At 41.9% G+C, this 15,436-nt stretch overlaps 2 protein-coding genes across 7 annotated transcripts; both read right to left on the bottom strand.

Moving 5' to 3' along the window:
- Nucleotides 1-524: 524 nt before the first annotated feature.
- Nucleotides 525-9,422, bottom strand: LOC109873832 (zinc-binding protein A33). Of its 5 annotated transcripts, none has more exons than XR_004206146.1 (6): nt 8,147-9,422; nt 7,900-7,971; nt 2,734-2,964; nt 2,616-2,638; nt 2,141-2,287; nt 525-1,886 (listed from the first exon to the last, which is right to left on the bottom strand). XR_004206146.1 is itself a non-coding variant. In XM_020465555.2 (6 exons), exons 1-6 carry the CDS (start codon nt 8,534-8,536, stop codon nt 1,330-1,332), a joined length of 1,392 nt encoding a protein of 463 aa, XP_020321144.1. In that variant the 5' UTR covers nt 8,537-9,418; the 3' UTR covers nt 525-1,329. The 5 variants fall into 5 exon arrangements, 2 of the variants coding, with proteins under 2 accessions (XP_020321144.1, XP_020321143.1); XR_002252644.2 differs by having other exon boundaries at nt 2,141-2,284; nt 7,885-7,971; nt 8,147-9,419; XR_002252643.2 differs by having other exon boundaries at nt 7,885-7,971; nt 8,147-9,418.
- An 817-nt stretch (nt 9,423-10,239) lies between these two features.
- Nucleotides 10,240-14,536, bottom strand: ovca2 (OVCA2 serine hydrolase domain containing). 2 transcript variants are annotated; one of them, XM_020465557.2, is made up of 2 exons: nt 13,572-14,536; nt 10,240-11,078 (listed from the first exon to the last, which is right to left on the bottom strand). In XM_020465557.2, the coding sequence occupies exons 1-2, from the start codon at nt 13,738-13,740 to the stop codon at nt 10,558-10,560; spliced, it is 690 nt and encodes a 229-aa protein (XP_020321146.1). In that variant the 5' UTR covers nt 13,741-14,536; the 3' UTR covers nt 10,240-10,557. The 2 variants fall into 2 exon arrangements, with proteins under 2 accessions (XP_020321146.1, XP_020321145.1); XM_020465556.2 differs by having other exon boundaries at nt 10,240-11,081; nt 13,572-14,521.
- Nucleotides 14,537-15,436: the final 900 nt, after the last annotated feature.

Genomic DNA, 15,436 nt, shown 5'->3' with positions numbered 1-15,436 from the left:
TGAAGTCAGTCCTCCACTACTGCTGCCTGTCTGTGTGAACTGGTCAGTCCTCCACTACTGCTGCCTGTCTGTGTGAACTGAAGTCAGTCCTCCACTACTGCTGCCTGTCTGTGTGAACTGAAGTCAGTCCTCCACTACTGCTGCTGTTATACCGTTCTAAAGGACTGGTTTCCCAGACACAGGTTAAATCTTGACCAGGACTAAGTCATTCTCCATGGAGATTCTTCACTGAAAGAGCGTTTTAGTCCAGGACTAAAAGTCATTCTCCATGGAGATTCTTCACTGAAAGAGCGTTTTAGTCCAAGACTAGGGTTAATCTGTGCCCGGGACACCAACCCATTGATAACAACAAACCGTTTGATTTAAATATGGAAGTCCCATTTGGCTCAGTTGGTAATGCAGGGCACTTGTCACGCCAGGGTTGAGGGTTGATTCCCAGCACAAAAAAAAGTTTTAAAAATGATTAATTCACTACTGTAAGTCTCTCTGGATGAGGATGACTGAAATGTAATGTCAGACAAACACAGATTTAAATGTAATTTTATGTATAAAATGAAAACTGACTTAATACATGAGAAAGGCTGTAAAACATGACCATGGTATTAAACACAGCAGCAATTACTCAACTTACATTACATTGAATTACACTAGAATGGAGAAACACACTTCACAGACAGGAAGACCATGACTGAGAGAAGAAACCCCAAAGCTCTTAAAAAGGCTAAATAAGGAAACAGTAAATGTAAATAAAAAGACCAGAAGGATGAATTCAGGAAGTGAGAGGGAGTCAGTTCTTTGAAGAGGAAGTGGGAGAGAGAGGGGGAGTGGGATCTCAGTCACAGCCAGGCTGAGTCAAAGGTAGTGTTGCATCAACTAATTAATGCATGTCATTGACTGAAAGATTGCTGTATCATACTTGGTTAGCGGATACTTCACTAGAAGATTAACTGAACAACAGTAACATTTCTCTAGACAAACTGTTCAAAAGGCCAACGAGGATATCTGTGTTCAGTACACCTGGCATTCAAAATGGAAAACCCCCGATATATTCCAAATCTGTCCCATGAAGTCGATGTTGAATGAGATTCAGCAGCAGGCACAATCACTGAAAAACAGCAAACAGAACTAAACCCGCAGTTCTCATGTCTATCAGACAAGGGTTTACTGATATTAAGACACATTAAAATGAACCAACTGATTCATTTCAATTAATGCATTTGAAATTGGTCAACAATGTTCCCACAGCAATCGTTTGTGTCAATTGCCTTTTAGCTTGTAGTTTTGTTTTCACAGGAAGCCTGACTTGTGTAATTATCAGCTCTAACTGTGCTATACGGTTACAGAGGCCTTCACTGGCATAACCCTGACATAGTCCCCACTGAGGAACGGAAAAATTCTCTCAGTGAAACTCAGTGAAAATATTTGAGGGTTTTTGAAGAAACACCCAATGCGTTGGTTATTGACAGGATCAGAAAGTGACACCGTTTCTTTGTCCCAGTCCAGCTGCACTCGGATCCTCTGGGGTTTCACTTTAAAGGGTTCAAGACAGTAGCATGCATTCGGTGACACTTGGTCAATATAGTCACTCCCTTCTCTTGAGAGTACATACCAGACTCCACTAATATGCCACCGAGACGTCTCCTTCCTATCGCAAGACTCTATGGCTACACCTACTGCCCACTCTTTGCTGTCCCCAACCTCTACGTCCCAACTTTGTGTCCCCGAGCTGAAGCCCTCGGAGCCCAGGACAGCATAGCGGTGTTTAAACCTCTCTGGGTTGTCAGGAAGCTGCTGTTGGTCATCACTGAGTCTGCATGTGAAGCTGGTCAGGTCACCAGACAGGATGAGATCTGGGTGAGCAGTGTTGGGATCCAGAATCACAGGAGCTGAGAGAACACAGATTATTTTAAAGTGGGAACTCGTAGTAGTAGGAGCAGGTCATGTTTATACAAAACGGATGACTTTTTTTCCCCCTTCAGTGTTGAATCCCGTGATTCACACATATTGAAATAAGTATGATAGTTTATTTGTTGTTTTACCTTGTATATTTTATTCTATACAATTGTAAAGCGTCTTTGGGTCCTTGAAAAGCTCTATAAATCCTATGTATGTATTATCATCATCATAAAATAGTACTCACTGTACTCAACAATTTCCTGCATATTCTCCCAGACTCTGAACTGCAGGTTGCCAAGGTGTCTGGCCACATCAATCAGCACCCCTGAAACCCTCTCTGGATCTGGCAATATGCACTGAACTCTGGGAGAACATTAAGGAGTCAGTGCTGCTGTAGGGTTGGGTTCAGAACCACAGAGGGGAGAGAACATGAAATCAAATCAAACTTTATTTGTCAAGTGCACCGAATACAACAGGTGAAGACTTTAACCATGAAATGCTGAATTACAAGCCCTTAACCAACAGTGTAGTTCAATAAGAGTTAAGAAAATATTTACCAAATAAACAAAAGTAAAAAAAAACAAAAAGTAACAATAACAAGGCTATGTACATGGGGTACCGGATCAGTGAGCGGGGGTACAGGTTAGAGGTAGTCAGTGCTGCTGTAGGGTTGGGTTCAGAACCACAGAGGGGATAGAAACAAGAGGAATATCCCTTACCTTTTCTTGATGACCTCGTAGTCCTGCAGAACAAAGTGTCAGATTAGACATGACATTATCAAGATGTAGAAGTTTCATCTCTACTTAAAACAGAGATCTTTCTTTTTTTGTTTCTTACCTGTAGCAAAGAAATGTTTTCAGCCCCTATCTCTTCCTCTAGGGTTTGGATGGTGTCAGAAAGGGACGAGATCTCTCTGTTCATCTCCTCAATCTTCCTCATCATCATTTGACTCTTGTTGTCTTCGTCCTGCTTCAGGGCAGCTATCCTGACTACCGTTTCATTCCGTAGAAACTGGTGAAGCTCCTCAAACTGTTCCCTTATTTTCCTCTCTGTGGACAGGGCCTGGCTCTGAAGACAAACATCCAGAGCTTGAATGAGTTTAAGTTTATTCACCATGTGCACAGGCTACAACAGGAGTTAAAACAGCACAATGAAATTCTGACCTTCAGAGCTCTTTCCCAACAATGCAGTGATGATAATAATCATTTAGATACTAATATAAAACTACTAATAAAATAGATAAGACAATAATTTAGATGTTAATAATATAATGATAATAAGACAATCATTTAGATGCTAATAATAAAAATACAGATAGATAAATAATTTAAATAGATAATACATAAAATACTAATATAGATAATAATGAAGATGATTAGATATGCGAGTTAAAGAAACAAGAATGCAAGTATATACAGGTCAGTACCTTATTCAATGTTCAGGGGAACTGGAGTGTATACATACTGGTAGACTGGTGGGATATACATGTAAACCGGGCTGAATAGTGACTGGTAACAGGAATATATACACGCACACTTGAAGAAGTTGGAGGTTTTCATTCACTAATTTTGGAGTCATTAAAACTCATTTTTCAAACACTTCACAATTTTCTTGCTAACAAACTATAGTTTTGGCATGTCGGTTAGGACATCAAATGTGTATAACAAGTAATTTTTCAAACAATTGTTTACAGACAGATCTTTTCACTATCACAATTCCAGTGGGTCAGAAGTTTACATACCCTGTTTACTGCCTTTAAGCAGCTTGGAAAACTCCAGAAAATCATGTGGCATTGAAAGTTTCTGATAGACTCAAATGATGTCATTTTAGCCTATTGGTGGAGTACCTGTGGATCTATTTCGAAGGCCTACCTTCAAACTCAGCGCCTCTTCGCTTGACATCATGGCAAAATCAAAAGAAATCAGCCAAGATCTCAGAATAAAAATGTAAAAAAGTAGAACGAGTCCTATATTGACATACCCCGAAAGGCCGCTCCGCAAGGAAGTAGCCATAGCTCCAAACCGCCACAAAAAAAGCCAGACTACGGTTTGCAACTGCACATGGGGACAAAGATCGTACTTTTTGGAGAAATGTCCTCTGGTCTGATGAAACAAAAATAGAACTGTTTGGCCATAATGACATCGTTATGTTTGGAGGAAAAAGTGGAAGGCTTGCAAGCCGAAGAACACCATCCCAACCGTGAAGCACAGGGGAGGCAGCATCATGTTGTGGGGGTGCTTTGCTACAGGAGGGACTGGTGCACTTCACAAAATAGATGGCATCATGAGGCAGGAAAATTATGTGTATATATTGAAGCAACATCTCAAAACATCAGTCAGGAAGTTAAAGCTTGGTCGCAGATGGGTCTTCCAAATGGACAATGACCCCAAGCATACTTCCAAAGTTGTGGAAAAATGGCTTAAGGACAACAAAGTCAAGGTATTGGAGTGGCCATCACAAAGCCCTGACATCAATTCCATAGAAAATGTGGGCAGAACTGAAAAACTTAAAAGTGTGTGCGAGCAAGGAGTCCTACAAACCTGACTCAGTTACACAAGCTCTGTCAGGAGGAATGGGCCAAAATTCACATTACTTATTGTGGGAAACTTGTGGAAGGATACCCAAAACGTTTTGACCCAAGTTAAACAATTTAAAGGCAATGCTACCAAATACTAATTGAGTGTATGTGAACTTCTGACCCACTGGGAATATGATGAAAGTAATAAAAGCTGAAATAAATCTCTATTCTGACATTTCAAATTCTTAAAATAAAGTGGTGATCTTAACTGACCTAAGACAAGGTCTTTATACTAGGATTAAATGTCAGGAATTGTGAAAAACTGAGTTTGAATGTATTTGGCTAAGGTGTACGTAAACTTCCGACTGTACATACACACAGGGGGAAAAAACATGCAACAATTTCAATTTTTACTGAAATCAGTAAATTGAAAAAGCAATGCATTTCACACAAATGGGCAGGGGCCCGCCCAAAAATAATAATTTGGGTTTTTTTTCCATACAAAAGTGATTTATTACAGACAGAAATACACCCCCCCCCCCCCCCCCCAATACTGCCAAATTACTGCACCTGTGTAATGATCATGCGTTTTAATCTGCTTCTTAATATTCCACTCCTGTCAGGTGGATGGATAATCTTGGCAAAGGAGAAATGCTCACTAACAGGGATGTAAACAAATGTGCACAAAATATGAGAGAAATAAGCTTTTTGTGCATATGGAATATTTCTTTGCCAGGTAGAGACCTGTGAATGGGCAGAGTCAGTGTGGATAGTCTGTGGGAGAGGGAGCACAGTAGTAGCGATTTAACAGACTCACAGCCAGGGGATTAGAAGCCATTTAGGAGTTTGTCTGAGCCTTTATGAAGCGGTACCGTCTGCCAGACGGGAGAAAAGAGAACAGTCCATGTGTCGGTTGGCTGGAGTCTCTCAGACACCGCCTGGCATGCATGTCTGCATACGTACGGGTGCACACCAGTGGAGTACCGGCACCTCAAATATTCTACTGCTTCTCACTCCAGGCACTTCATAGAATATTGGCTCTAAAATGTGATTAGTACCAGCACCTATTATTGCAGCCCAATACATTTCTAATATTACTATTTACCCGATGGAAAATGTCCCTAACTTTCAAAACAATTCCCTGGTTTACCAGAAATCCTGGTTGGAAGATGCCTGGAATTGAGAGGGAATAAGGTGGAAATCCAGTAATCCTCAAACCAGGGCATTTTGTAACCCTACTATTGTTATTCTTCAAGGTCATACGGTTCAGCCACAAATCCAGTGAACGAAGGGAAACTTAGCCAGCAGATACGGCCCGCTTGCTTACAGATGCACTATGGTCAGACAGGCTTCCTGGTTAGGTCAACAGCAGAGCGTGGGAGATATGGCCCAGAAAACATACCTCAACCCAAGGATGAAAAAAGGCCTTGTACTCCGAATATCCCATCTGTTACACCAAGATTGAACAACTTCCTAGTTTTCTGTAAAACTGCCCCTTTAGTCCTCCTGCCAGGTAGCAGAAGCCACAGCAGCCATTTTGGAAAGGCAGTGTCAGACTATCAGCTACTTTGTTGTTCAAGGCGATGTGCTGGAAATGTGATGTTGAAAGGGGAAATGGCGCAAATGGATGTTCTGTTTGAATCAGATGGCGTGTCGAATGGAGATGAATGAGAATAATTATATTACAGTGGTGAATACGAAAGGAAATAAGGATTGGTGTTACCCGGGAGATCAGTTTGAAGTCTATAAAAATCATGGATGCGTTGGAAAAGGCGACATCGGTGAGAGTAACGGGAAATTGGCTTATTTTGGTTTTCTGTGCATCTATGGAACAGAAGGAGTGCTCTGCACCTCTAGAAGATATAGGTTGGAAATGTGCTGTGTGAGGATCCTCAATGCAGGGAACCTATCAAGGGTGTCATCTCTGGGGTGACGCTAGAATCGAATGCAAAGGATATACGTGACGAATTGGATCAACTGTTTGGTGCATACCGAATGACCCGCATGGAAAGAGGAAGCCCACTCCATCCATTCTATTGTTTTTTGACAGAGTCTCTCTCCTTTCTCACGTGTATGTGAGTTTAGTGAGATTCCCTGTGAGAGGGGTGTGATTTGAACTGTGACTGAAGGAGTGGGTTGTTTTTCTGATGCAGTCCAAGGAATGCCAAGAGTGTGCAAAGCTGTCATCAAGGCAAAGGGTGGCTACTTTGAAGAATCTCAAATATATTTTGATTTGTTTAACAGTTTTTTGGTTACTACATGATTCCATGTGTGCTATTTCATAGTGTTGATGTCTTCATTATTATAATAAAAAAAACTGGACTGAGTAGGTGCCCAAACTTTTGACTGGTACTGTGTGTGGGTTTATGTGAGATATTTATAGATAGATACACATTTGTATTTTACCCACTTTATCTCCTCAATTTTGATCTTGTCTCATCACTGCAACTCTCCAACGGGCGAGGCGAAGGTCGAGTCATGTGTCCTCTGAAAAATGACCCACCAAACTGCGCCTCAACACACACCCACTTAACTCGGATGGCAGCAGCATCAATGTATCGGAGGAAACACTGTTCAACTGACAACTGAAGTCAGCCTGCAGGCGCAGGCCTGCCACAAGGGGTGCCTAGAGCACGATGAGCCAAGTAAAAGCCCCACAGCCAAACTCTCCCCTAACCTGGACGACGCTGGGCCAATTGTGTGCCGCCCTATGGGACTCTCGATCACGGCCGGTTGTGACACAGCCTGGGATCGACCCCGGGTCTGTAGCCTTAGACCGCTATGCCACTCGGGAGGCCTGGCTCTGCGGTGTCTTAATCTACACAGGAAGCCTGTCTGACCGTTGCGCAGCTGTAAGCAAGCGAGTCAGATCTGCTGGCTGAGTGAAACTCTACACAGAAACATAAAAGCCACTCAGTTATTTTTTGATTTGACCTTTATTTAACTAGGCAAGTCAGTTAAGAACAAATTATTATTTTAAATGAGGGCCTAGGAACAGAACTGCCTGTTCAGGGGCAGAACAACAGATTTGTACCTTGTCAACTCGGGGATTTGAACTTCCAACCTTTCGGTCACTAGTCCAACGCTCTAACCACTAGGCTACCCTGCCTCCCAGCTCTTACCGTGATAGTATCTGCCTCCCAGCTCTTACCGTGATAGTATCGGCCTCCCAGCTCTTACCGTGATAGTATCTGCCTCCCAGCTCTTACCGTGATAGTATCTGCCTCCCAGCTCTTACCGTGATAGTATCTGCCTCCCAGCTCTTACCGTGATAGTATCTGCCTCTCAGCTCTTACCGTGATAGTATCTGCCTCTCAGCTCTTACCGTGATAGTATCTGCCTCTCAGCTCTTACCGTGATAGTATCTGCCTCCCAGCTCTTACCGTGATAGTATCTGCCTCCCAGCTCTTACCGTGATAGTATCTGCCTCCCAGCTCTTACCGTGATAGTATCTGCCTCCCAGCTCTTACCGTGATAGTATCTACCGTTTGAACACAATTTCGACTGTCTGCCTCAAGGACCTCCAGTTTGTTCTGTAGTAGCTTCAGCACAGACTCCTGGAAAGAAACAGTAACATTTTAAATATATCAGGTTACTGAGAAAACATTTTCTCTAAAGGGCATCAGCACCTACACTAAGCAGTGGTGTTCAGTAATTGTTGCTTGATGTAGGAAAAAGCTAAATGTAACAGGCATTTATTCTATTGCCACACAGTTTTTATTTCTCACTCACCTTATATTCTTTGGCAGCTTCGTCCATGGGGCAGAACTTGTGGTTTGTGTGTAACTCAGAAGTCTGACACACCAGGCAAGCAGGTTGTCCGTGGTCACGACAGAAAAGTTTGTATTTCTCCCCATGCAGACTGCAGAGGACACCTGCAGATGCTTTCTCCTTTGAGTAGGCCTCACAGAGGTTCTTCAAAGCCCGGTTGAGGGGTGCATCACTGAGTTTTGATCTTTTCCTACAAACTGGACATTCCTTCACTTCTCTCTCCCTCCAGTAGCCATGTATACAGTCTTTACAGAAGCTGTGGCTACACAACAGGATGACTGGGTCTCTGAAGATGTCTCGGCATACGGGACAGGTGAGGTCCTCCTCTGGAAGAGAAGATGTGGTGGCCATTTTCCCCCTCAAATCGCAAGTCTTCCTTCGGGAAAAAGAACAACCGTACTGGCAAACTTTCGCGTGAGTTTCGCTGCTAACTCAAACAAGCACTTACTTGCTGCTTCGTTATTGTTTCTTGACGTATTGTTTGTAACACATGTAGCTTACACTTGCAACGTATTGAGTAATACAACAAAGTGAACTTCTTTGCTGTGAAGGCAAGTGAGCTGTGTTGTTATTGTGACTCTTCTTCTATAATGTTATGGCCATCCGCAAACAAACGATAGGAGTGTTATCTCATACTGCCGTGACGCATGCAAGAATAACTAAGTACTTCCGGTTCACGGATTTTTGGAATCCTTCAGAATAAGACTTTTTTTTCTATGGTATATTGACGATCACACATCCCGCTATCTACTATGCGGGATAGGAACATGATTCACCCCCCCCAAAAAAACGTACCTACCAAAAAAATAATGTATGTTAAAAACAAATAAAACAGATCTGATCCATACACAGGCTCCAGGTGAACCTGGGAGTGCGGGTTTTCCGACGCCAGGATTCCCTTGTAGGTCTTCATTTTCAAAAACGTTTCTTCCACAGCCACAATAATGTCCAGTTTCTTCGACTTACCCCTTGTACCTCTTGTGCTGTACAGTTTATAACTGTGGCAATGAACGTAACAAAGTCCAACTTTTTGGTCTGGCGGCAAACATTTACTACATGCTGTGGTGTATCCACCACCATATCTTAACTAGCATCACTTGTTTTCTCAATTATTTTAATTGCCTCGGCATAGGAGATTCGATTGACCGCTTTAACTTTTGCCACTTCAATATCACCCTTACAAGGGCACTCCATGAACTCAGGATCATGATCCCGACCACAATTGCAACTGTCCTTCTACATACGGTTCTTCCGTGAACTCTGTTCGTCTTCAAATAGGCACATTCTTCTCTGCTTCCCTGGGTCCTTAAAGTGTACAAGACAGTGGTGCACTGTTTTCTGACATTATACCTGCTAAAAGAATGGTTAATAAACAACTAAGTGGGGGCTCAATAAAATGTGATTTCTTCCCCAAATTATGTTGTATATTTTCCCCAAATTTTCGTTTTTCTGTTTTTAGATTTTTGGGGGGGTTTTCACTCTCAAATTCCAATTGTTTGTAGAGAAACAGCACAATTGGATGTCCTGAGTCAATGTCAATGCTTAAATCACATCAGAAGACCAAGGAAGAAAAGTAACACTTTTAGATTTTGGACTAATTCCCCTTTAATTGTGCATCTAGCAAGTGAGGAATTTTCCATCTAATGTGCAGGTCTAGTGATGGTTCTGTACTGCTGCTGCTCATTTCATAGCAAAGTTTGCAAATAACAAATAATAGAAACAGATGATATACTTATTATATACATCTGCCTGGTAAGACAACTTTGCAGTTAACATTTACTTGAGAAGGTTTTAAGGAAGGTATTTCTGTCAACCCACATGACAGTTATCACATCAACTGGCTACTAGTCTTTACTGTGAGACGTTGGGTGAATCAAATGTTATTTGTCACAATGCAACAGGTATAGTACACTTTAGTTTGAAATTAACCACAGGTCTTCATGCCATGCATTCCATAACACTTAGATTTACATTTTGGTAAGTGACAGCAGGGTTGGTGTTGGTGAGCGGATACAATTATCAAGAATCTTGTCATAGAATGCAACACAATCAGGCAAAATAAATGTCAATGTTTATTGGAATTTATTTTTCAACAAGAATGTTATACCCCCCCCTGAGAATGACAATAGAATTTATGGAGTCATTTTGTTACTGTGGTAGCCTACTAACATTGTATGAAAATTAAAGACACTTTCCAATAAAATATTTTTACAATTTCTGGACACACGATAACTGTGTTAACTTAAATCAACATTCTCGTTACTTGCCGTCTTTGGATGAGCAACATCCACATGAAGTTATTTTCTTCATTTTCAGACATTTACCTCCTCTGAAACTTCTAGGATGGAATAGTTTCCATGCTTCTCCTTCCCCTACTGAAACCTCTTGAGAAACTCCTGATAAGTCTGTCTGTGTGCCGAGGCCGCTGGAACAAAATGGCCACCAGGATGAGTCAGCACCTGAGGCTCCTGGAACAGGGGAAGGAGCTCCCGGCTCATCCTATCAGAAATGACCTGGTCTTCCTGTCCGAAGACGTGCAGGGACGGGATGGCGAGTGGAGCAGGGCTGCCATAGAACCCCTGATGTTCCAAACAAGCACTCCGGAACCCGGCCACCAGGATAGCGAAGCGGAACTGGAATTGTGGTTCTAGATTCTGCTCCTGTATAGAACAGAGCATGGCAACTAGAGCAGCGCCCTGGCTGAACCCCAGCACACCGTCAAACGGGCCCAGGTCCTTCACTGCTGTCCTCACAGCCTCCACACTCTCCTCAAGCCCCAGGCTCGCCTGACACTGCTGCCCGGCATCGAAGCTCCGAGCCTGGGTGTCAGAGAACCACCATCCCCTGGGGGCCTCGTCACCTCCAGGGCCCACTTCATTCTCCTTCCCTTGGGCTGCTGGAGTCAGAGAGAAAAGAGAGAGGTAGAAGGGCGAGAAAGAGAGTATTAAACTAAGTTCATATTGCATTTAGTTCAGTTTTAAATCAGTTTAGATGAAGGGGGGGGAGACGGGTTAAAGAAGAATTGAGACAGTGTGTGTGTGCTGTTCAAAGGGTGAATGGGCAAGACAATAGATGCTGGGTTTTTCACGCTTAACAGTTTCCCATGTGTATCAAGAATGGTCCACCACCCAAAGGACATCAAGGCAACTTGACACAACTGTGGGAAGCATTGGAGTCAACATGGGCCAGCATCCCTGTAGAACGCTTTCCACTCCTTGCAGAGTCCGTCCCCCTGATTAATTAAGGCTGTTCTGAGGGCAAATGGGGGGGGGGGGGGGGGGGGGGGGTGCAACTCAATATTAGGAAGGTGTTCCTAATGTTTAGTATACTCACTGTGCTTTCAGAAAGTATTCACACCCCTTGACTAAATGTTTTTGTATAGCAGCCTGAATTTAAAATTGATTCAAGTTTTATTTTATTGTCACTGGCCGACACAATACCCCATAATGTTAAAGTGCAGTGGCCGACACAATACCCCATAATGTTAAAGTGCACTGGCCTACACAATACCCCATAATGTTAAAGTGCACTGGCCTACACAATACACCATAATGTTAAAGTGCACTGGCCTACACAATACCCCATAATGTTAAAGTGCACTGGCCTACACAATACCCCATAATGTTAAAGTGCACTGGCCTACACAATACCCCATAATGTTAAAGTGCACTGGCCTACACAATACCCCATAATGTTAAAGTGGAAACATATATTTTTTTAAATGTTTACAAATAATAAAACATTTTAAAACTGAAACATATTGAGTCAATAAAGTTCAGGAGTAAAAATGTCACATATGTTGGACAATAATAGTGTTGAACATGATTGAATGACTACCTCATCTCTTATCACATGCGACTCAGTTGGCGATTGCAACGCCAGGGTTGTGGGTTCAATTCCCACAGGGGACCTGTACAAAAAGGTATGCACTCACTACTGCAAGTCGCTAAATGACTCAAATGTAAACATTATCTGTAAGGTCCCTCAGTCGAGCAGTACATTTCAAACTCAGATTCAACCACAAAGACCATGCAAAGAAGGGCACCTATTGGTAGATGGGTAAAAAAAAAAAAAAAAAGATATTGAAAATCCCATTGATAATGGTGAAGTTATTCATTCAAATGAATTGTTATTTGTCACATGCGCCGAATACAACCTTACATTGAAATGCTTACTTACAAGCCCTTAACCAGCAATGCAGTTAAGAAAATACCCCCCAAAAAAGTAAGAGATAAGAATAACAAATAGTTAAAGAGCAGCAGTAAATAACAATGTACTGAGGTAATATGTACATGTAGGTAGAGCTATTAAAGTGACTACGCATAGATAAGAGAATAGCAGCAGTGTAGAATATTACACTTTGTTTGGTGTATCAATACACCCAGTCACTACAACGATACAGGCGTCCTTCCTAACTCAGATGCCAGAGAGGAAGGAAACCGCTCAGGGATTTCACCATGAGGCCAATGGTGACTGTAAAACAGTTACAGAGTGTAATGACTATGGTAGGAGAAAACTGAGGATGGATCAACATTGTATTTAAGCCACAATAGTAACTAGTAATGCACAGATATCCAATATTTTCCCTGCCACTACAGTCCCTGGTTCGATGATTGGGAGTCCCATAGGGCAGCGCACAATTGGCCCAGTGTCGACACTGGGCCGCCATTGTAAATAAGAATTTGCTCTTAACCGACTTGCCTAGTTAAATAAAGGTTACACACACACCAAAAAGTTATTTTGTTGGCATTTACGTATGTCCCCACTACCAGTAAAACATAATCAAAACCTATTTCTTGCAGTGCTGTTTCGTTGTTCATTTGTTCAGTCATTTCATTCTCAACCTGGATTTCTATGGAACGTGGTTAGGGTCAAATAACACAACATAATCTGTTTCAGTGGCTATATAGTTAGCTAGCTAAAGTTCTGTCAAATTGGTTATTGATCATTGTAAGACAACCATTTTCAGAACTCGCCAAAGATTTTCAAGTAGATTCAAGTCAAAACTAATTCGGCCGCTCAGGAACATTCACTGTCTTCTTGGTAAGCAACTCCAGTGTAGATTTGGCCTTGTGTTTTAGGTTATTGTCCTGCTGAAAGGTGAATTCATCTCCCAGTGTCTGGTGAAAAGCAGACTGAACCAGGTTTTTCTCTAGGATTTTGCCTGTGCTTAGCTCCATTCTGTTTCTTTATCCTGAAAAACTCCCCAGGTCTTAACCATTACTGAATCACTGAAGCTGGAGACATATCTTCCTCACTAACTTTAAGCATCAGCTGTCAGAGCAGCTTACCGATCACTGCACCTGTACACAGCCCATCTGTAAATACCCCACCCAACTGTTAACTGTTATGTCATGTTGACATTGGGGATCAGAATGTGACCCACCGTCGCCTGTTTGCTGTACCCGGTGAGGCGCACTCATGTAAACCAGCTCCACATACTTCTTCAGGAGCTTCCGTAGGGCCCCAGTCTTCTCGCGAAACGAGCCGCTGTTCTGTCGGTAACCGTGTATGCACAGGATCCGGAGCGGTGCTGCTCGAGTTACAGTCGCCATGTTTGCAGGAAGTTAACGACAGCTAGTTAATTAAACTGACTGGTTAGGCATTATTATCTTACAAATATTGGTACTTTTACCAATTAAGTTAGCTCCACACTATGGCACTTTGATTTGTAGACAGAATTTATTTTTGGAGTTAGTTTCCTTGTCAAGTGAAAACTTGTTTCATCCGGTGGTACAGGTCCGTCTGAAAATAGTGGTCGTTGGAAACAGAAGCTAAGTTGATGGTTCCTAGGCATAGCATAGTTCCGAGCTAACACAGGAATCATCGTTGCATTGGCCAGGTGATAAACCTCTGAAAAGCCAGATCTATCTGTGCCATTAAAGCGTCTGTGACAGCATGGGACGTGCCATTGAGGCAATTTCCATTTTAAAGCAGTCAATTTTCTAATTCGTTGGCTGATTGCTCCCAACTCATAGGAAGCCCAGATGACTACTTTAAAAGGGTGGAAGCCCTCAATGACAACGTCCACGCTAAAACGTGTTATATCCACGATGAGTCCTCTATCTATCTCTATGACAGCCACAACTTGTTTCAAAGTTACAAGAAATGCCAAGTGCGTCCACTTACATCAGTGCATTCATAACAACCTAACCATTCCGAAACTTCTATTCGAATAAAACAAGCCTCACGTAGCAAATTGGGAATAAAAAATGTTGTTGACCAAATTCGACACTCTCTCACTGCCTTCCATACTAAAATTCCTCACTCCGGCGGCTTATTTTCGTGGACGGATTTTGGGCGTAGAAAAAAGCTCTCGCTTCTCCTCTTCGATATTCACTGGTAAGACATAGCAAGAGCCCGTGACTTCAAAATAAAAGTATTGCAATGAAGACGGTAAAAATAATACTAAATTGTTGAAATTCCTTCAATTTTATTAGGAAATGTTAGAGAACTTTTTAACAATATTACAAAAAAATAATCATTAATAGCCTTAATTGCACAAATAATATTAAAGGTAATGATTACTAGATAGTTATTATGGTAGCAACAGTAATACAAATAACAAAACATTATTTATGCTACTATTAATAATAGTAATAACAATATTAATATTATAACTATAATAATCAACTTTAGAAAATACATTTAAATCCTTTTGTTATTTAGCCCATTTGTATTACACAGTGTTCATATGTTGTTCATATTGGACATGCACGATTTCCTCCACATTGTGTCACACAGTGAAAGGGGGTCCATTTTTACTCAGGAGCACATTTAGTTTCCAAATTCACAGAGTTTACTGCTCTTTTTGAAGGCCTTAAAGAGTGGCCCATCATCTTAAATGCAATAGTTTTTTCATATTGGACAGGCATATTGCACTGTTCATAAAATGAGCATTGATGCTCCACTGGGTGTAAACTCTATGAATTTGTACACGAGACTTGCTCCCGAGTAGAATGGACCCCGCTTTCATTGCGACATAACACACAGGCAATTATGTCTGCTGTAATATTTATGTCCAGTCTAAAAAAAACGTACTACATTTAAGCTGATGGGAAACTCTTTAATGCCCGCAAAATGAGCAGTGACGCTCCTGTGGGTGTAAACTATAGAAAGTAGAATGGAGCACCTTTTACTGTTACAAAACATACAGGACATTCTGTGTGGTGCAATAAATGATAGGGGTACCCACTCAAAAAAATATGGTTTACTGTTTACCCATGACTGCATGGCCAAGCACGACTCCAA

This window comes from Oncorhynchus kisutch, linkage group LG29 (assembly GCF_002021735.2).
Source record: "Oncorhynchus kisutch isolate 150728-3 linkage group LG29, Okis_V2, whole genome shotgun sequence".
Lineage (NCBI taxonomy): Eukaryota > Metazoa > Chordata > Actinopteri > Salmoniformes > Salmonidae > Oncorhynchus > Oncorhynchus kisutch.
The sequence above is the reverse complement of the archived record's forward strand: the minus strand, read 5'-3'. Positions and strand labels throughout refer to the sequence as shown.

Excerpts from the sequence above, each read along its gene's own strand:
- LOC109873832 (XM_020465554.2), bottom strand. The coding sequence starts at position 8,536 with ATGGCCACCACATCTTCTCTTCCAGAGGAGGACCTCACCTGTCCCGTA. Across the intron at positions 2,965-7,884 it reads AAACGGTAGATACTATCACG|AGCCAGGCCCTGTCCACAGA; the intron begins GTAAGAGCTGGG and ends GTTTGTCTTCAG. Across the intron at positions 2,639-2,733 it reads AAAACATTTCTTTGCTACAG|GACTACGAGGTCATCAAGAA; the intron begins GTAAGAAACAAA and ends TTTGTTCTGCAG.
- ovca2 (XM_020465556.2), bottom strand. The coding sequence starts at position 13,740 with ATGGCGACTGTAACTCGAGCAGCACCGCTCCGGATCCTGTGCATACAC. Across the intron at positions 11,082-13,571 it reads GGTACAGCAAACAGGCGACG|CAGCCCAAGGGAAGGAGAAT; the intron begins GTGGGTCACATT and ends CTCTGACTCCAG.